Source organism: Rhinopithecus roxellana, chromosome 5, assembly GCF_007565055.1.
Source record: "Rhinopithecus roxellana isolate Shanxi Qingling chromosome 5, ASM756505v1, whole genome shotgun sequence".
NCBI classification, from domain to species: domain Eukaryota; kingdom Metazoa; phylum Chordata; class Mammalia; order Primates; family Cercopithecidae; genus Rhinopithecus; species Rhinopithecus roxellana.
In genome coordinates, this window is record NC_044553.1 from 32,602,155 (window position 1) to 32,624,578 (window position 22,424).

Here is a 22,424-nt window from a genome sequence, read left to right on the forward strand (position 1 = left end):
TGCCATATTGTGTGATGCAGACTTTAAAGATTATAAATATCTGGAAATGGGGCTAGAGAATCAATACTTCCTTCATTCATCGAATATTTATTGAGAACCTATTATGATTCTGCGTGAATAAGAGTGTATGTTTGGAGTTTGCAATCTAAAAGAGGGAGACAAGGAAAATAACTAATACAAGAACAAATTAAGTGGATGGGCACGGTGGCTCATGCCAGTAATCCTGGCACTCTGGGAGGTTGAGGCTGGCAGATCACTTGAGTTCAGGAGTTCGAGACCAGCCTGGGCAACATAGCAAAACGCGTCTCTATCACGGGGGGAGAAAAAAGAACGGATTAAGTGCTAAAATAGCAGGATGCTTTGTAGTTGATAAAGGGTTATTACTGTAACTTCTGAATGAAAGGAGAAGTGGGACTGTGAATGATTTTAAAGTAAAGGCTTTAAGACTGAGCCTTGAAAGAGAAGTAGGACTTTTTTTCTTTTTTTGAGACAGAGTCTTGCTTTGTCACCTAGGCGGGAGTGCAGTGGTGCAATCTTGGCTTACTGCAACCTCCACCTCCTGGGTTCAAGCGATTCTCTGCCTCAGCCTCCTGAATATCTGGGATTTCAGGCATGTGCCACCACGCCCAGCTAAGTTTTGTATTTTTAGTAGAGACAGGGTTTCACCATGTTGGCCAGGCTGGTCTCTAACTCCTTACTTCATCTCATCTGCCCACCTCGGCCTCCCAAAGTGCTAGGGATTATAGGTGTGCGCTACCGCACCCAGCTGAAAAGTAGTACTTTGAAAATGTTGATTAAGTCAAACTCTGTAAAATGTTTGAAGAGATTTATTTTAAGCCAAATGTGAGTGGCCAATGGCTCGTGACACAGCCCCAGGAGATCCTGAGAACATATGCCCAAGGTGGTCAGGCTGTTAGCAGAAAGGGGTACTGATTCAGACCCCAGGGGAGAGTTCTTGGTTCTTGCACAAGAAAGAATTCTGATGAGTCCATAGACTAAAGTGAAAGCAAGTTTATTAAGAAAGTAAAGGAATAAAGAATGGCTACTCATAGGCAGAGCAGTGGCTTAGGCTGCTCACTGATTACACTTATAGTTATTTCCTGATTATGTGCTAAATAAGGGGTGGATTATTTACGAGTTTTCCAGAAAAGGGGTGGGCAATTTCTGGAACTGAGGATTCTTCTCCTTTTTAGACCATATAGGGTAACTTCCTGCTGTTGCCATGGCATTTGTAAACTGTCATGGTGCTGGTGGGTGTGTCTTTTAGCATGCTAATGCATTATAATTAGCAAATAATGAGCAGTGAGGATGACCAGAGGTCACTTTTGGCACCATCTTGGTTTTGGTGGGATTTGGCTGGCTTCTTTACTGCAAGGTCTTTGTGACCTGTATCTTGTGCCGATCTCCTATCTCATCCTGTGACTAAGAATGCCTAACCTCCTGGGGATGCAGCCCAGTAGGTCTCAGCCTCATTTTACCCAGCCCCTATTCAAGATGGAGTTGCTCTGGTTCAAATGCCTCTGACTAGACTACAGTGTAGTTTTATATACTTTAGGAAGACCTAAGACATTCATCAAAACACGTAAGATGTACATTGGCTTGGTCTTGAAACGCGGGACACCTGGAAGCAGAGACTCCGGGGTCACAGCCAATTGAAAGATTATCAGGCTGGTGTGGTGGCTCACGCCTGTAATCCCAGCGCTTTGGGAATCCGAGATGAGAGGACTGCCTGAGGCCAAGAGTTCCAGAGCAGCCTGGGCAACATAGGGAGAATTTACATTAGGAAATAAACAAACAAAAAAGACTTGTTATTATCTAAAGACCTGGAGTCAACAGAATGTCTGGGTTAAGATAAGGGGTTGTGGAGACGAAGGTGGTTTTTTTTTTTTTTTTGAGACAGAGTTTCACTCTTGTTGCCCAGGCTGGAGTGCAATGGTGTGATCTTGGCTCACTGGAACCTCTGCCTCCCAGGTTCAAGTGATTCTCCTGCCTCAGCTTCCCGAGAAGCTGGGATTACAGGCACCTGCCACCATGCCCGGCTTTTTTCTTTTTGTATTTTTAGCAGAGACAGGGTTTCAGTCACCATGTTGGTCAGGCTGGTCTCAAACTCCTGACCTCAGGTGATCCACTTGCCTTGGTCTCCCAAAGTGCTGGGATTACAGGCGTGAGCTACCAAGCGCGGCAGAGATCAAGGTTTTATCATGCAGATGAAGCCTCAGGTAGAGCTCTTATCAGACCTAAAAAGGTGCCAGACTTGGTTAATTCTTTCCCGGGTAAGGGAAAACACCTGGAAAGGAACAGGGCTTTTTTTCTGCAGACTGTAGGTTTCCCACCACAAGATACAGCTGTGCAGGGCCATTTTAAACTATGTCAAAGAAATATATTTTGGGGTTAAATAATTCAATTTCTTTCAGGGCCTGCTATCTGTTGTGATGCTACACTAGAGTCAGGCTGGCTTGGTGTCAAAAATAAAAGTCTAGAAAAGCTAGAAAAAGTCTGTTCTGGCAGTCTTAAGATCTGTTTTCATGTGAATGCTGTTCAGCTGAGCCTGAATTCCAAAAGGAGGAGGGTGTAATGAGGCATGTCCGACCCATCCCCCCGACTAACCCTCAATCCCCACTTCCATCTAGATGATGGAAAAACTAGATTTTCAGGTTTACTTTGGAATGCCCTTGGCCAAGAGGTGGGGGGCAGGGGGTCCATCAGTCAGTTGTGGGGTTTAGAATTTTATTTTTGGTTTACAAAAGAATAGAATATTTCAGGTTGAAGCACAAGCAAGAGCACTGCAGACATGAAAGGGTATAATTTTAGGAGAATGCTCAGATGGAATAAAGAATGTCTTGAAGGGTAGTATTGTTATTGGTGTTATAACAAGTTATTACAAACTTAAGACACAGATTATTTCACCGTTCTGTTGGTCAGAAGTCCAACACTGATCGCATGAGGATAAAATCAAGGTGTCATCAGAGCATTAGAGAGGCTTCGGGGGAATGTTTCCTTGTCAGTTCCAGCTTCCGGAGGTCACCCACAATGCTGGAGGCTCCCTTCCTCTATATTCAAAGCCAACAATGTTGTATCTCTCTAATCATTCTTCATAGTTACTTGTCATTCTTGACTCTCTTTTGCAGTTTTGGAGGCCCTTATGATTACAGTTGGCCCACTGGAACAATCCAGGATAATGGTTTTTTTTTTGAGATGGAATCTCGCCCTGTTGCCCAGCTCACTGCAACCTCTGCTTCCCTGGTTAAAGCGATTCCTGGATAATCTATTTCAACACCAGGTAATTAACAACCTTAATTCCCATTTGCTATGCAAGCTAACACATTCACAGCTTCTGGTGTTTAGGCTGTGGACATCTTTGAGGGGCTATTATTCTGCCTACCATAGGTAATAAGGAGGAGCTAATACTAAGAGGAAAAGAGGCCCAAAGAGGAAAGGGTGTGAATGCACTGATAAGAGCAATGGGGAGCCAGTGCAAGTTTCTGAGGCTTGCAAATTCTTATTTTTTTGAAGTAAGCTTTGGTTGCAGCTGAGAAAACTGAACAGGCATAGTTAGGGAGCAACATTAGGAGGCCACCATTACAGTTGAGATGAGAGGGTATAAGCTAGAGGTGGCAGAGCTAAATCGTTTTCTTTGGTCCAAAGCTGCCTATGTGCCCTTTTCTAAGTGTTTTCCAACAGAATTCACGAGATCATTCCACAGGATCTCAGCAAGTGCAGTTTCTGATAATTTGGTCGAATTTGTTCAGTAGCTGCTGCAACGGAAGGCTTAAATCTTTCATCTACACTTAACAAGGGGAGACAGGAATAGTGGCAAAACCGTAGTTAGCAAGGCTGAGGCTCGCAGACACCTAGGCATCGAATTTTTTAATGGTCCAAATTGCAGGGAAAGCGCGCACTCCCTGTTCTTAAGTTTTTCCCTAAACAGGGAGATAACACTAAAAAGCTGTCTCGCATGAAGGCCGAAAGTTCTGTTTTCTCCCTAGCTTCAGTGAACAAAGCCTGACTGCTCGCCCGCGTCCAACAAAGACAACGCTCTTCCGGTCTGCGTGACCCACCCGGTGAGCAGCCCAAACCCGCCTCCGTCCTTCCTCAGCTCCCACCAATCGGGTCGCAGGGCCTCGAGCTCCGCACTGCTGAGTCCGTTGACACTGCGTCCGGGGCCAGACGACGACATCAGCGCGGGGTCCCCACAACGCCATGGGGCAGAGCCAACCCTCGAGCGTGTGACCGAAGCCTGCAGTTTTTCGCTTCCGTCACTTCCGGGTGCTACAATCTCTTCTGTCCGGCCAGACACTGGAGTCGTTAGGTGCCTCCTTGCTTCTGACGGGCCACACGTTTGCCCCTTCTCTCTGTTCCCAGCTGGAGGGACATGAGTGTCCCTGGGCCGTCGTCTCCGGACGGGGCCCTGCCACGGCCACCCTACTGCCTGGAGGCCGGGGAGCCGACCCCTGGTACGTACTGTCGGGTAGCAAGCGCGGCCGGGGCTGGGTGTGAGGGGCCGGGACCTGAATGGGCAGGACTCCGGAGAAACCGTGGGGGAGTAGGCGGCTTTTGGCAGCTACGGCCCCCGGGCTCTGCCCTTAGTGCAGACATGGGGAACCGCGCCGACCCCTCTACCCAGCGCAATGGGCGGAACTGAAGTCCCGAGGGCAAGCTTTGTATTGGGGTGCAATTGGAGGCGGTTGATGGTGAAGCCATTCTGAGTTTCTGTGTTGACTCCGGTACGTCATTAGTTATTTTTCATACGGCAGTGGTGGGAGATGGATTTACCAGAAAGGTGATCAGCTTATAATTCACAGAGGTGACGTATCCTATAATATTGACCACTCATGAAATGCTTGGTCAGCTTAGTGGTATTACTTCATCCCTATTCCTGCAGCAGTCTTCTCGACCGAGTTCCAGGAGGGATTTAAGCTCTAATGCCCGAAGGGATCCATTGAATGGAATGAATTAACTTGCTGTGCACCCAAAATGGTACTATTTATGTACCATCCTTGGGAGAAGTGAGAAAATGGTCACTCAGAGCCTTTTCTGTGTTCTGTGATTCAGATGAGGCCCTAGATGAGAAAGGCTGCAGGGCTTTGGATATGCTTTTTCTTTTACCTCCTGTTTCAGAATAATAGGGGTTACCCCCGAATAGTGCTCTCAGCACTTTCCTGTTCATGCTTTTCCTCAAGGATCTCTTCACACTTTCATAAGTCGCTTCTATAAATGTGACTTCCTTGTATGTATGTGAAACTTGGGCCTCTCTCTTTACTCTTGTTTGCTTCTCCGTCTGCTAGCTGGATACTTTGACGTGGCTATGTTGCACTAATCTCACAGTAAGGCATGTACATAAATGAAAACGTGTCTCATCCTGTTAATGGTGGTAGGTTACTCTGACTTAAAACTTTGAAAATGCTCTGGACTTTTTCCTTTCTCTCCTTCCACCTCTAAGGGATTCTCGTATACAATTCCATCTCCTTGTAATTTCACCCTTAAAACAGCCGTTGAAAGGCTAGTCCACCTCCAGTCTTACTCTTTCAACGCATCTGTCCCACTGCTATCACATTACTGTCCCAAGATAAAGCTTCAGTCATGTCATGCCTGTACTCAGAAACCTTAAATAGCTCCTCACTACTTATTAACAAAGCTCCAAATCATTAACTTGGCAGTTAGAGGCCCTTACTGGCCTTCCACGTGGTCTTAAATAAGCTCACTATTGCTATGCTGCATATGCCCCATGCCTCTCCAGAAGAAGCCTATATTGTATTCCAGCCTTTCCTCGTGCTGCCTTCTTTACCCATATTGCATCCATTCCACTCCTGCCATAGATTTCTTCCCCATTTGGAAATAGTCCTCACAGATTGTTGGTGGGAGTGCAAATTGGTGCCAGTTTCTTAGGAGGGCAGTTTGGCAATGTCTATTTAAAAAATACATGCACTCTTTGTCCCAACAGTCTACTTCTAAGAATCTATCCTACGGAAAGTGACACAAATATACAGATAAGCAGGGAAGCTCACTGCAGCATTGTTTGAAATAGCAAAAAGTGAAAATAACCAAAATAATCCATCTATGGGGGACTGGTTAAACAAACTGTAGTAGAATTCTGTTCTGTTAAAAAGAATGTAGTAGATCCCTATATGTTGGTTTGGAAAGATACCTAAGATACATGTTTTAAAAGTTGCAGAATGGTATGAGTAATATTTTGTTTGTGATAAAAAACAATATATGCATAGGTTTGCAAAGACAGTTTCTGGAAGGCTCTGTGAGAAACTCCAGAGTAGCTCCTGCTGGAGTAAGAAGGAGTATTTTTACTTTTCAGTTTGTGCCTCCCTCTGTAGTGTTTTAAGTTTTCACAGTGAGTAACACTCAAATAGACAAAGAGAAACGAAAACTCCATCCATTCTTTGAGCCTTAGCTCAATGTCCACACTTCCTTTAGAAGTTTTCTTAGACTTCCCTAATGAAAGTTGCTCTCCCCCGAATTTTCATAACATTTTCTGTTTCTCTAATGGCACTTCTCATATTCTGTGATTCGTCGTATTGTGCCCTTTCAGGGAAGGGGACTTGCCTTATTTATTATTGTAACCTCACAACTTGGTACATAATATAGATGTTCAGCAAACCTTTCTTGTATGAATAGAGTAAGGACCCTCCCTTTCTTCTTCTTTACTCTCCCACAATAAAGCACCTTGAACTTAGTAATTAAATATATATAAAAACATGAGTAGCTTCTTAACCATTAGAAACAGAGGGTAAAAGAGAGAAAAACAAAACAAACAAACAAAAAACATGAGTAACTGAGACTCATTAACCAGAACATTGGTGTGGGAGGAGGGTTTGTGAGTTAAAATGTATGAATATATTTTAAGTGAAGTGAATTAGTTGTTATCCCTTAAAGTTGACATGCCCTTTTTTGGGGTGTTCCTTTCACAAAATATTAAGAAAATTGTTTTCTATATTTATTAATACTTAAAGTTGGCCGGGCGCGGTGGCTCAAGCCTGTAATCCCAGCACTTTGGGAGGCCGAGACGGGCGGATCATGAGGTCAGGAGATCGAGACCATCCTGGCTAATATGGTGAAACCCCGTCTCTACTAAAAAATACAAAAAACTAGCCGGGCGACGAGGCGGGCGCCTGTAGTCCCAGCTACTCGGGAGGCTGAGACAGGAGAATGGCGTGAACCCGGGAGGTGGAGCTTGCAGTGAGCTGAGATCCGGCCACTGCACTCCAGCCTGGGCCGCAGAGCAAGACTCCGTCTCAAAAAAAAAAAAAAAAAAAAAAATACTTAAAGTTGCTGATTGCATTGTTATTGTCATCAAGCCTTAAGCAATGGCATAATTGGTGGATATAATTTATTCACTTCCTATACAGTTGGTACATTAATATCCCTAAGTGCTTCACTTTTCTCTCTCTCTCTCTCTATGTATATATATAGATTTTTTTCTTTTTTTGGTTTTTGTATTTTTATTTTATATGTGGAGTGCTTCAGTTTCTAGTTAGCTCTTACCTATCTGAATGTTGCCTTGCAACTTTGAGAAGTCCAGTGTTTGTTCATGTGTTTCTTAGGGTTAAAATAAAAATTACATAATTTTGTTTTGATTTTCAAAAAGTTTACTTTGAATATGATAGCATGTTGTTTTCCTCAATCTTTTTTCTTTTTTCTTTTTTTTGAGGCAGAGTCTTGCTCTGTCACCCAGGCTGGAGTGTAGTGGCACGATCTTGGCACACTGCAGCTTCCGCCTCCCAGGTTCAAGCAATTCTTGTGCCTTAGCCTCTTGAGTAGCTGAGATTACAGGCATACAACACTGCCCAGGAAATTTTTGTATTTTTAGTAGAGATGGAGTGTCACCATGTTGGCCAGGCTGGTCTCAAACTCCTGACCTCAAGTGATCCGCCCACCTCAGCCTCCCAGAGTGCTGGGATTACAGGCGTGAGCCACTGTGCCGAGCCTGTTTTTCTCAGTTTTGCGAAAATTTAAATCTGTGGTACAAATTATACTTAGAAATGTGTCACAAGTAATGTGTTGTGATAACTGTATTCTGTAGTGATCTAATTTGATGTTAATGATGGTTACTAGACTATAATTGAAGAGAGATGTTTCAGAGTTTAATATTAATCATAATTTTAGTGTATAATTTTAGTAAAGTGACTAGCTTACTTTTTTTTCTCTGATTATAAATCAGTGATTCCATCTTACAAACCATTAAACCCTATTTAGAAATTGTATTTTTCTTGGTAGGAATGGTGATTGATAGTTATTCTTCTTAGATGTTTTTGAATACCTGGCACAATGCTTACACTTTTATTATTCAAAGGAAAGTGATGAGGCATGGATCCCAGCATCAGGTCTAGATTTATACACAAGACTATGATTATACACTATTTTCTAGGGTAAATTAAGGTGCTGAATCTTAAGAGAGAAGAAATTCTTAGAAAATCCCTCTTTTCCTCCCTAACAAATAACAACCCCCCTTTTACATGTAAATAACACATCAAACTATATGCAAAATCATATATATTGCATATAATCAATCATATATTGACCTATATTTTTGTTTCCATAGAATTGAAAACATACTTTTTTTTAGGCATTGCATTTCTGTTTATATAATTTCTTCATGCTTTTGAAAGCAAGAATGCTTTAGTTCGGTGACTGTTACCCACGTTTTGGCCTCAGCCTCCTTTATTTTATTTTTATATTTATTTATTTTTTTGAGACAGGGTCTCGCTCTGTTGCCCAGGCTGGAGTGCAGTGGTGTGATCATAGCTCGCTGCAGCTATGAACTTCTGGGCTCAAGTTATCTTCCCACCTCAGCCTCCTGAATAGCTGGGACCACAGGTGTGTGCCACCATGCCCAGCCATTCTGGGGTCAAGCAATTCTCCTCCCTTGGCCTCCCAAAGTGCTAGGATTACAGGTGTGAGCCACTGCTCCTGGCCTTCAGACTCCTTTGATAATCCTGTGACAACTATAAGTACTCTGCCCTGAAAAATATATAAAGATACAGAATTTTGTGTAAATGTTCATTTAGCATAGGCTTTACCTTATAGTAGTAACTTAAAAACATTTTTTGAGCATTCATAACTCATTTTTTAGAGGAAACTCAGAGATAAAAGTTTAAAAAGAAAAGAAGGATACCTGTGGTTGGGAGTGTGTGTGTGTGCTCTCAACCCCATTTGTGGGCATCCTTTCTACCTGCTACTCCCCAGCCTCCTTTTATTAGCTGTGTCAATTTGAAAGGTTCCGACTGGTCAGAGTGCAGTGGTGTTTACAACTAATTGATCACAACCAGTTACAGATTTCTTTGTTCCTTCTCTAATCCCACTGCTTCAGTTGACTAGCCTAACAAATAAATAAATAAAATAAATAAAAAGTGCCTAAATTTGATTTTTGCTGGGGACAGGTTTAAGTGACACTTCTCCAGATGAAGGGTTAATAGAGGACTTGACTATAGAAGACAAAGCTGTGGAGCAACTGGCAGAAGGATTGCTTTCTCATTATTTGCCAGATCTGCAGAGATCAAAACAAGCCCTCCAGGAACTCACGTAAGCTAATAAAAAACCAGATATACACTAATTTCCTCTGTGGCGTAGTCATAATTTGTATAATTGTATACTGTGTTAAGACATAATATTTTTTAACATGGAATTATAATTGAGTATGTCTATATCTTTATTGATAGCAGATGGGAATAGAGGAGTACATAGTATTCTAAATGTAAAAAGTGAAATGAATACTCCTAGGGTGTTTGATCTCTTCTAAGAAGTCCTCCTAAATCTTACCTAGCCTCTGTGATCAGGTTGGTGTTTTATCATTATTTTATTAAAGTATTACCTGTTGGGGATTGTTCAGGTGGATATATACATGTTTCCGAGTAGAGTTGAAAAACTGCCTCCATAAAAGTCACACTTGTTTTCAGTTGCTAGTTCAAATGAGTTGCCAGAGATCTGTAAGTATCTTTCCTGAGATGATCTGTTTCATTCCCAGTAGATAACTTTACTAGTAAGTAAAGATTGGGCGGGGCGCGGTGTCTCACGTCTGTAATCCCAGCACTTTGGGAGATCAAGGCGGGTGGATCACGAGGTAAGGAGATCAAGACCATCCTGGCTAACACAGTGAGACTCCGTCTCTACTAAAAATACAAAAAATTAGCCGGGTGTGTTGACAGGCGCCTCTAGTCCCAGCTGCTCCGGAGGCTGAGGCAGGAGAATGGCGTGAACCCAGGATGGGGAGCTTGCAGTGAGCCAAGATCATGCCACTGTACTCCAGCCTGGGCAACAGAGTGAGACTCCGTCTCTCAAAAAAAAAAAGAAAAAAAGAAAAAAAAAAGATTGGAGGATATGTTAAGAAAACAGGATAAGATAGAACAGAACCCATAGCGTGGGATCAGTATACAAAAACACATACTCAGGCTTTATCAGCTCCCATCCACAGACAACAGACTCAGCTTCTGCCTCCTCCTGGGTCAGGGCCTCTCTGGATAGCCCAGGCTGGCCTGTCATTTCTTTCTGTGGTGGTCATCATTATACTGGCTATGAACTGCTGCTGCTCTGAGACCTACCCTTTGAAAACTTACTTAAGAGGCCTTTATTAGGGCAAAAGGAGAGGAATAATAACTGTGCTCATTTTATAATTATAAGTAATGTTATAATCCTTGGTGTTAAGGTGCTAAATGCATATAAAAGGATCTCGGCTCACTGCAACCTCCACCTCCTGAGTTCAAGAGATTCTCCTGCCTCAGCCTCCCAAGTAGATGGGATTACAAGCGGCGCACCATCACACCCAGCTATTTTTTTTTGTATTTTTAGTAGAGACAGGTTTCACCATGTTGGCCAGGCTGGTTTTGAACTCCTGACCTCAACTGATCAGCCCACCTTGGCCTCCCAAAGTGCTAGGATTACAGGTGTGAGCCACTGTGCCCAGCCACATTCTCTGGAACCTTCTTTGAGAGTGGCCAGACTTACAGGTCAGGAAAGCACTATACTTAAAATTACAGTTTTATTATAAAGGGTACAGATCAGGACTAGCCAATGAAGAGACATACAGGGTAGTGCCTGGGAGGTTCCTGAACACAAAACTTCTGTTTCCTCCCTCAGTGAGAGGAAACCCCTGCTGCCAGCACATCAGTGTGTTCAGCAGCTTGGCGTTCGAGGCTGCAGTGAACTGTGGTCACGCCACTGCTCTCTAGCCTGGGTGACTGAGTGAGACCCTATCTCCACAACAAAAATTCAGTCTTTTAATCTATGTACTTGGAATGTCTCTATTATTTAGATGTTCTTTGTTATTTTTCATTAGTCTCCCATCTTGAAGCTCTAGGGGCCCATCATGAGTCACTTTATTAGTGTAAACTCACGTGTGATCCAGGGAGCTGATAGATAACAAAGACACTTCTGTCACTTGGAAAATTCCAAGGATTTTAGAAGCTCTGTGCCAGAAACCTGGGACAAAGATCAGACAAATTCTTTGTTAGATAACAGGTGTCTGTTCAGATCTTTTGCTTATTTTAAAATTGGATTATTTTTCTTTTTGTTGAGTTTTAAGAGTTCTTTGTATATTTTTGATATGAGTCCTTTATGAGTTTTGCAAATATTTTCTCCAAGACTGTGGTTTGTCTTATTACTCTCTTTACAGTGTCTTTGGCAGAGCAGAGTTTTTAATTTTAATACATTTATTTAATAAATAAGAAAAAATCAGTTTTTTCTTTTATGAATTGTGCTTTTGGTATTGTATCTAAAAACTCATCACCAAACCAAGGTCACCTAGATTTTCTCCGGTGTTTTCTTCTAGAAATTCTAGTTTTGCATTTTACGTTTAGACCTGTGATTTATTTTGAGTTAGTTTTTTTTTTTTTTTGTTTTGAGACAGAGTTTCGCTCTTGTTACCCAGGCTGTAGTGCAATGGCGCGATCTCATCTCACTGCAACATCCGCATCCTGGGTTCAAGCGATTCTCCTGCCTCAGCCTCCTGAGCTGCTGGGATTACAGGCATGTGCCACCACGCCTATCTACTTTTTGTACTTTTAGTGGAGATGGGATTTCTCCATGTTGGTCAGGCTGGTCTCGGACCTCAGGTGATCCGCCCGTCTCCCAAAGTGTTGGGATTACAGGCGTGAACCACTGCGCCCAGCCTATTTTGAGTTCATTTTTATGGAGGCTGTAAAGTCTGTGTTTATTAATAGATTCATTTCTTTGCGCATGGATAGTCAGTTGCTTCAGCACCATTTGTTGTTGTTGTTGTTGTTTGAGACAGGGTCTCACTCTGTTGCCCAGGCTGGAGTGCAGTGGCACAGCCTCAGCTCACTGCAGCCTTGATTTCCTGGCTCAGTGATCCTCCCACCTCAGCCTCCCAAGTAGCTGGGACTACAGGTGCACAGCACCACACCTGGCCAATTTTTTTGTAGAGACAGGGTTTCACCATGTTGCCCTGGCTGGTCTTGAATTCCTAGGCTCAAGTGATCCTCCTGCCTTGGCCTCCCAAAGTGCTGGGATTACAGGTATGAGCCACTATACCCAGCCATGATTTGTTGAAAAGACTATCCTTTCTCCACTGCATTGCCTTTGCACCTTTGTCAAAGAGAAGTTGATTGTTTTTGTGTAGATATATTTAAGGGTTTTCTGTTCTGTTCCATTGATCAATATGTTTGTTCTTTTGCCAGTACCATGCTGTCTTGATTTCTGTAGCTTTTTGTTGTTATTGTTTTTTTGTTTTTTTTTTTTGAGACAGGGTCTCACTCTCTTGCCTGGGCTGAAATGCAGTGGCGCGATCTCAGCTCACTGCAACCTCTGCCTCTGGGAGGTTGATTCTTGCACCTCAGCCTCCCAAGTAGCTGGAATGACAGATGCGCGCCACCACACCGGGCTAATTTTTGTATTTTTCCTAGAGATGGGGTTTCACCATGTTGGCCAGGCTGATCTTGAACTTCTGACCTCAGGTGATCACCCGCCTTGGGCTCCCAAAGTGCTGGGATTATAGGAGTGAGTCACTGTGCCTGGCCAGATTTCTGTAGCTTTATAGTAAGTATTGAAATTGGGGTCCGGGCGCGGTGGCTCAAGCCTGTAATCCCAGCACTTTGGGAGGCCGAGATGGGGGGATCACAAGGTCAAGAGATCAAGACCATCCTGGCTAACACGGTGAAACCCCGTCTCTACTAAAAAAAATACAAAAAACTAGCCGGGCGAGGTGGCAGGCGCCTGTAGTCCCAGCTACTCAGGAGGCTGAGGCAGGAGAATGGCTAAACCCAGGAGGCGGAGCTTGCAGTGAGCTGAGATCCGGCCACTGTGCTCCAATCTGGGCCGCAACAGAGCGAGACTCCGTCTCAAAAAAAAAAAAAAAAAGAAATTGGGTACTGTGAGTCTTCCAGTTTTGTTCTTCAATATTGTGTTGGCTTTTCTATGTCTTTGCCTTTCCATATGAACTTTCAAACAGTTTGTTGATATCTATACAATAACTTGCTGGGATTTTGATTGGGATTGCATTGAATCCTTAGAGCAAGTTGAGAAGAATTTACATCTTAAAAAATATTGATGGGCTGGGCATGGTGGTTGACACTGGTAATCCAAGCACTTTGGGAGCCTGGGGCAGAAGGATCTCTTGAGGCCAGGAGTTGGAGACCAGCGTGGGTAATGTAATGAGACCCTGTCTCTACAAAAATATTTAAAAAGTCAACCTGGCATGGTGGTGTACACTGGTAGTCATAGCTACTTGGGAGACTGAGGCAGAGGATCACTTGAACCAGGAGTTCTAGGCTGCAGTGAACGATGATCATGCCACTGCAGTCCAACCTGGATGACAGAGTCAGACCCTATCTGAACAACAACAGTTGAGTCTTTTAATCTGTGTACTTGGAATGTCTCTCTATTATTTAGATTTTCTTTGATAGTTTTCATTAGAGTTTTATAATTTTTACATTTAGATCCTGTACATATTTTGTTATATTTGTACCACAGTATTTCACTGGGGATGGGGAACTACTATAAATGGTATTACTTTTAAATTTCAAATTAATTGCTGGTACACAGGAAAGAAATTGACTTCTGTATATTAACCTTGTATCCTGAAATCTTACTATATTTGCATATTAGTTTCAGGAGGTTTCTTGTTGAATCTTTGGGAATTTCCACATAGGAAATCATCTGGGAACAAAGACAGTATTATTTTTTTCTTCTCAGTTTGTATATCTTTTATTTCTTTTTCTTGTCTTACTGTATTAGTTTGGACTTAACGTATGATGTTGAATAGGAGTTGTGAGAGGGGACATACCTCGTTCTAGTCTTAGGAGAAAATTATGTAGTTTCTCACCCTAAATGTTACCTGCAGGTTTTTTAAGGTATTCCTTATTAAGTTGAGGAAGATCCTCTCTCTTCTTAGTTTGTTGATGATTTATAGTCATGAATAGATGCTGGATTTTGTCAAATGCTTTTTCTACGTCAATTGATAGGACCATATAATTTTTCTTCTTTAGCCTATTGATGTGGTAGATTACATTGATTGAATTTTTGAATATCAAACCAGCTTTGCATATTTGGAAGAAATTTCACTTGTTTGTGGTATGTAATTCTTTTTATACATTGTTGGATTCAATTTGCTAATATTTTGTTGAGTTTTGTATCGATGTTCATGAGAGATACTGGTCTACAGTTTTTCTTTCTTGTAATGTCTTTATCTGGTTTGGCTTTAGGGTAATGCTAGCCTCATAGGATGAGTTGGGAGGTGCTCCTTTTGCTTCTGCAGTAGTTGCCCTTTATCCAAAGGAGGATATGTTCCCAGACCCCAGTGGATACCTGAGACTGTAAATAGTACGGAATCCTATACAGGTTGAAAATCCCTTATTCAAAATGCTTGGGACCAGAAGTGTTTCAGATATTGGAATATTTGCATATACATAATTAAATGTCTTGGGGATGGGACCCACATTTAAACATGAAATTCATTTATTTCATATATATTTTATACACACAGCCTGAAGGTAATTTTTTATACAATATTTTAAGTAATTTTGTACATGAAACAAAGTTTTGACTGTGACTCATCACATGAGGTCAAGTGGGTCATTCATTGTCCAAACGTTTCAGGTTTTGCAACATTTTGGATTTTCAGATTATGGATGTCAACCTTTATACATTATGTTTTTTCCTATACTTTTACATAACTATGATAAAGTTTAATTTACAAGTTAGGCATAGTAAGAGATTAACAATAGCTAATAATAAAATAGAGCAGTTATAAAATATTGTAATAAAAGTTAAGTGAATGTGGTCTGTCTCTCAAAATATCTTATGTGCTGTATTCAGCCTTCTTGTGATGATATGAGATGATATAGTACAACTGCAGTTGACTGGAGGTGCCTCAAACTGAAGAAAGCAAAACTGTAGATAAAGGAGGGCTGATGTATTTTCTGGAAGAGACTGTGGGGAATTGGTATCATTTCTTCCTTAAATGTTTGGTAAAAATTACCAGTGAAGCAATTTGGTCCTGGCACTGTCTTTTTTGGAAGGTTATTACTTACTGATTGAATTTGTCTAATAAATATAGGCCTACATAAACTTTCTGTTTCTCCCTGTATAAGTTTTGGTAGTTTGTATCTTTCAAAGAATTAGTCCATTCCATCCACCTTATCACATTTATGAGCACTGAATTGTTGAAAGGGTTCATTTATTATCCTTTTAATGTCTTGGGATCAGTGGTGATTATTGCTCTTTCATGAATAATACTAATACTTTGGGTCTTTTTTTTTTTCTCGATTGTCTCACTAGAGGTTTATCAATTTTATTGATCTTTTAAAGAACCATCTTTTCATTTCATTGATTTTTTTTTTTGTTTTCCCCCTTCTATTGTTTTCTAGTTCTAACAGCGTATTTTTGCTGTTCTGCTTATCTCAGATGGTTGACTTGCTGGGTTTTCCTCTCATCCATTCTGTACTTCACTTTCTGTGATCTCTAGTCCAAGCTGGAGGGACAAAGCTATTTATTTATTTATTTATTTATTTATTTATTTATATTTGTAGAGATGGGGTCTCACTCTGTCACATAGGCTGTAGTACAGTGGTGCGATTATAACTCACTGCAGCTTCTAACTCCTGGGTTCAAGCAATCCTTCTGCCTCAGTCTTCCAAGTAGCTTGGACCACAGGTGTGTGCCACCACACCCAGCTAATTTTTTTTTTTTTTTTTTAGTTTTTGTAGAGGGTCTCGCATTGTTGTCCGTGCTGGTCTTGAATTCCGGGCTTCAAGCAATCCTCCTTCCTTGGCCTCCCAAAATGCTAGGATTATAGGCATGAACCACTGTGCCTGGTCAAGAGACAAATTTATGACCTGTAGTGTATGCAAGACTCAGTGCTGGATAGTAGAGATGTTGTAATTGCCCTCAGCCTCTTCGTTGCTATTTCTTTTTTTCTCATTATTCTCTAGATCGCACAGTTTTACAAGCAAATCACATCGTATTTTTCTTTGTAGCATTCTTTAAAATATTCAGATAGGTGACCCTTTTAATGTCACTTATTCCTGTGAGCCTAACACTGATGTGGAAAGAAGCATCAAGGAAGCTGGCTTCTCTTCCTCAATGAGTTTTGAATCCAAGTTTTAAAGAGAAACATTAGAAATTATCTGGTCTGACCTTCTCACTTTGTAAAAGAGGAGATTGAGGCCAGAGAAATAAACTGAATTTCTAAGATCACATAACTGGCTGTTGGCTGGGGAAAGCTATGATTTCCAGTCCTATGCTTTTTTCATCTTGCTGCTTAATTATCCTTTTTGACTTACTATCCCTTGATACTGCATCTTTCTCAACTCTAATCTGAAAAACCATTGTTCCTCATTTCCATTATGGGAATGTTGCAATTTTAAGATATATAAAACGTTGAATTTCTTGGGCAAAATACTACAAAAAACTTCTTTTTGGAATAATACAGAGAGTTGTTAAAAGTAACAGGTAATAAAATACTTTTAAATGATTGGATTATTTTAGTTATTAGAAATTGAAGCAAGAATAAAAGACACAATAAGTTATCAGAATGTGGCTTTAGAATATTATTTTGAAAAATCCTGTTCTATATTAAATAAACCTTGGAGAGTTAATACGTTTCCTACTTAATTTCTGTTAAGATTAACCAAGATGAATATGATTCCTTTTAATGGGCCGGTATTTTAAATATGTAGAGTTTGTCTTGGCTGTGTGTTTTTGTTTCAGACAGAACCAAGTTGTATTGTTAGACACACTGGAACAAGAGATTTCAAAATTTAAAGAATGTCATTCTATGTTGGATATTAATGCTTTGGTAAGTATGATTTAGTTGATGCAATTTAATGACATCTTATCTTAGCAATAGCTAGATTTTAAGTTTAGAATTTGTCTTTTTAACAAGAAACCTTAATTGAACTTCTGTTGTGTTGAATTGTTATCTTTCAAATGTTGAATTTGTAGTAATTCAACTACTAAATTTAGTAGTTGTAGTAATTTAGAAATTGTAGTAATTTGTAGAAGTTGAACTTATTTGTGCATTTGGAATAGACCTGCTCATAATTGAGGACTTAGAAAAGAGGACTGAGACTTGGCACAACGGCTCATGCCTGTAATCCCAGCACTTTGGGAGGCTGCGGCTGGAGGATTGCTTGAGCCCAGCAGTTCAAGACCAGCCTGGGCAACATAGTGAGAACCCATCTCTACAAAAAGTAATTTAAAAAAATAGCCCGGCATGGTGGCAAATGCCTGTGGTCTCAGCTATTCCAAGAGCTGAGGTGGAAGGATTGCTTGAGCTTAGGAGGTCGAGGCCACAAGTGAGCTGTGATTGTGCCACTGTACTCCAGCCTGGGGGACAAAGGGAGACCCTGTTTCAAAAAAAAAAAAAAACAAAACTAACTGGAAGTAAAGAACCTTTGGGGTACCATTTTTTTTTTCTTTAAAGAGAGTGTATTTCTCTTTACCAATTACATGGTTTCTAAAATTAGCATTTTATTTAATTATATGGCATATTCATAATGCTATAATAAATTAATGCCATAGGCTGAAGTGGACACTTTGAGAATGATCCAATTATAGCTTTCAATATAAATAGTTGAACAGTTAAATTTCATCAGAAGTTCTATAGCTTTTTGGTGAGAGGAAGTGATACTCTTTATTATAAGAAACAAGGAATTAACAAAAAGGGAACTTGTTGCTACCTTTATTTTCTGATGAACATTAAAAATAGTTTCATTTGTGGGCGGGGCATGGTGATTTATGACTGTAATCCCAGCACTTTGGGAGGCTGAAGTAGAAGGGTGGCTTGAGGCCTGGAGTTTAGGACCAACCCGGCCAACATAGCAAGACCCCATCTCTATTAAGGAAAAAAGAAGCTGGGTTTGCATGACTGTAGCCATTCATGCATACCTCAAAAAATGGACTTTTCTTTGGACAAAGATGGTTTACTAATGTTTTCCATTTATAACAATTAAAAACAAAGTTCATATTCTCTGGCATTAGACAGAGGCCTATGGAAGTAAATACAGAGTCATCTGCCCAGTAGTTCCTGGTTTCTTGTGAGGGAGGTGGGCAAGGCTACACTGACCTACTTTTGTGTTCCCCACTGAGATCCTGTTGCAACAGAAGGAATATTTGTTGAATGAATGAATGTTGAATGAATTAACCAAGCAGATGTAATACTGTTGCTTTGGTCAGAAGGGGCAGGATGGAGTCTTCCTCTTTTTTCTTCTCTTAGTCAAGAGTAGTTTTTATTATCATCTGGGAACTGAAAACTGGAAGGCCCAGGATATGTAAAAAGGGACTGTAACTTCTGAGCTAATCAGACAGTGACTTTACTTGCAGCTACATTAAGGCTGTGAATCTCTCTACTGACATTTCTTTCATTTCTTCTCTTTCTGTAACCTTGTCTGAAAATAGGGTGCTTTTCTCCTCTGTGACATCTCTAGGCTTGCATTATCCTCCCATCTTCTCCTGACATAAGACTTCATTTTAGATTATGCAGGTTGGCTGAGTTGTAAAGTCTGTACTTACGATTCCTCGAGAATGAAAGTGTCCTCACAGAGATCATTCTGCTTAGTCTGACTAAAAGAGCCCAAGGAATAGGATTAAACTTGTCCACAGTCCTCTCTGTTCAGGGCTCTGTGGCCACAGCTTGGGTTTTCCATATGGGCAGGCACTTCACTTAAACTATTCCATGTGCTCTGGCTCAGTCTCTCTCTTGTAAAGGTAGAGAGAATGTGTTACTTTTCTTAAATGACACTGATAGCGTTATTAGATAGTCTTATCTGAAATTTTATAATTACATGTTTTTAAAGCAAAATGTTGTCTATTCTCATCTTAATATAAATGTCTATTTTATGTTTAGTAACACTTTTGTCAATCTGAACTAAATCAAATGTCTTTCAAATCCTACTAATGATATAAGGAAATCTTTATTTTGGAATTAAAATGTTGAGATAAGGCTGTAAAAATTTTGACCAATTTAGGAAGCACGAACTGTCATTTATGTATTGCCTTACTTATTCATTTTGATATTTTAGTCTATTTTAACTTGACTTTTCATTTATTTTTCCACGTTAAGTTTGCTGAGGCTAAGCACTATCATGCCAAGTTGGTGAATATAAGAAAAGAGATGCTGATGCTTCATGAAAAAACATCAAAGTTAAAAGTGAGTTGAAAATTCTTTCACATTCTTCACAAAAGTAGAGGTTTAATTGTTGTGTGTTTTTTTTTTTTTTTTTAAGATGGAATTTTGCTCTTGCCGCCCGGGCTGGAGTGCAATGGTGCGATCTCGGCTCACTGCAACCTCCGCCTCCCGAGTTAAAGTGATTCTCCTGCCTCAGCCCCCCAAGTAGCTGGGATTAGAGGCTCTCGCCACCACACCCACCTAATTTTTGTATTTTTAGTAGAGACGTGGTTTCATCATGTTGGCCAGGCTGTTCTCAAACTCCTGACCTCAGGTAGTAACGCCCGCCTTGGCCTCCCAAAGTGCTGGGATTATAGGCGTGAGCCACTGTGTCCAGCCAGTATTCTTATTTGGACTTTTATACCCTCATTTACAATAGCATAATTAATTCATGGTACATTGTTTTCTTTTAAAAAATGTCATTGTTTATGAAATGTTAGAGACAGGGTCTCACTATGTTGCTGAGGCTGGTCTTAAACTCCTGAGCTCAAGAGCCCTCTGGCCTCGACCTTCCTAAGCTCTAGGATTACAGACATGAGCCACCGCATGCAGCCTAAAAAATGTCATTTTGTTTTTGAACTTCACACTGAGCTTTTTTACTAATAGCTGGGTTGATAGGCTTAGATTCTCTGGATATGCACTATAGTTCTCATTTAATAACTGTTGCTTAGAGCAACAAATTTTTTTTGTATCAAAAGGACCTTAAATTATCCCAAATTTAAATGTCCAAGATGAAATTTATTAGTGTGAATGAATTGCCTCAAAGCAGAGCACTATTATTTTCAAATTAGACCATACCTGTAACCCCCGATTGCTCTCTTGGTTTTTAATTTTTTTTAACACAGAAAAGAGCACTTAAACTGCAGCAGAAGAGGCAAAAAGAAGAGTTGGAAAGGGAGCAGCAAAGAGAGAAGGAGTTTGAAAGAGAAAAGCAGTTAACTGCCAGACCAGCGAAAAGGACGTGAAAAGTTCTGTTTGTGTGTTTTCTTCTCCTGTCCCATATTTGGGTTATGATGACTTAATGTAGACTGAAGTTGAGGTAGTGCCTTATGCCGTTATGTCATATGTTGAAATCCTTATTCCGGTATTACTGTGTCTCCATGCCTTTTTTCCAAGTAGCAGACGTCATGTTGCTTGGTTTTTGATATTTATATGTAAGTTTTTCAAATTTTGTTTAATTTTAAAATTTATTATTTTGATCTTGAATTATTTATAAACCGGAAAATGATTTGATTATTGTGAGTCAAAACTCTAAGTGGTTAAAAATTAGTATGAATTTTTTAGCTTCTTGATGAATACAGATTTAAAACTCTCTAGTTCTTATTTAATGAAATGACTTGTCTTTCTGGTAATACAATGCTGATTTTTTAGTAATTGCCTTTTCATTGTTTAATTAAGAAGAAATGCCAGCAGTTTAATCACACCTACCCCTGGAAAAGAAGTGAGTGAGCCTTTTGAACAGTTGAATTTCATCAGAAGCTCTATAGCTTTTTGGTGAGAGGAAGTGATACTCCTTATTATAAGAAACAAGGAATTAACAAAAATAAGGAACTTGTTGCTACCTTTCTTTTCTATTGAACATTAAAAATAGTTTGGTTTGTGGACTGGCCATGGTGGCTTATGGAGAAGAGATGAGCCTTTGTGAAGAACATAATGGAGAAGTGCATGCATGAGAAATAACAGCACTTTAGGTGTAGTTCAGGTGAGCAAGATGCCAGATAGATTCTACTAACCATATACTCTCTCTGCTTCTTAGCGTCGTTGTCACTGCTTTCTGTAGCTTTTGGGTTCAAAGTAGATTATATCTATTCCTAAAGCTTGGTGGAGGTGGTGGAGCTATCACACACTCAAATGAGCTTGTATATTTATAATACAATATAGTATTATAATAACAGTTACCATACACTGAGATATAGTTTCTGTGCTTGTAAAAAATTCTTGGCCGGGCGCGGTGGCTCAAGCCTGTAACCCTAGCACTTTGGGAGGCCGAGACGGGCGGATCACGAGGTCAGGAGATCAAGACCATCCTGGCTAACCCGGTGAAACCCCATCTGTACTAAAAAATCCAAAAAAACTAGCCGGGCGAGGTGGCGGGCGCCTGTAGTCCCAGCTACTCAGGAGGCTGAGGCAGGAGAATGGCGTGAACCCAGGAGGCAGAACTTGTAGTGAGCTGAGATCCGGCCACTGCATTGCAGCCTGGGCAACAAAGCGAGACTCCGTCTCAAAAAAAAAAAAAAAAAATTCTTGAAGTGAGGCCGGGCGTGGTGGCTCACGCCTGTGATCCCAGCACTTTGGGAGGCCAAGGTGGGCGGATCACGAGGTCAAAAGATTGAGACCATCCTGGCCAACATGGTGAAACCCCGTCTCTACGAGAAATACAAAAATTGGCTGGGTGTGGTGGCGGGCACCTGTAGTCCCAGCTACTTAGGAGGCTGAGGCAGGAGAATCGCTTGAACCCGGGAGGCAGAGGTTGCAGTGAGCCAAGATGGCGCCACTGCACTCCAGCCTGGGCAACAGGGCAAGACTCCGTCTCAAAAAAAAAAAAAAAAACCAGAAAATTTCTTGAAGTGGAATGATGTACACCAACTACTGACTTTACAGATAATTACAGGGATGGTGAAAAATTAGTAAATAACTTCACAAAAGAGGCAGCATGATGCCTTTAGTGTTTTCTAGAATTTTTTTTTGTATATTGTTTGTAACAACTTATTGTTTGAGGGAAATATGAGGTTTCATTGTTTAAAATCAAGAGTGTGTTGTTTACTGTTTCACAGTATTATTTAATATCCAACTGGTC

General features: G+C 40.7%; 1 protein-coding gene across 1 annotated transcript; it reads left to right on the forward strand.

Annotated features, from left to right (window-relative positions):
- Positions 1-3,519: 3,519 nt before the first annotated feature.
- Positions 3,520-21,850, forward strand: BLOC1S6 (biogenesis of lysosomal organelles complex 1 subunit 6). The gene is made up of 5 exons (XM_010378241.2): positions 3,520-4,454; positions 9,390-9,531; positions 17,170-17,257; positions 19,523-19,609; positions 20,473-21,850. The coding sequence occupies exons 1-5, from the start codon at positions 4,373-4,375 to the stop codon at positions 20,590-20,592; spliced, it is 519 nt and encodes a 172-aa protein (XP_010376543.1). The 5' UTR covers positions 3,520-4,372; the 3' UTR covers positions 20,593-21,850.
- Positions 21,851-22,424: the final 574 nt, after the last annotated feature.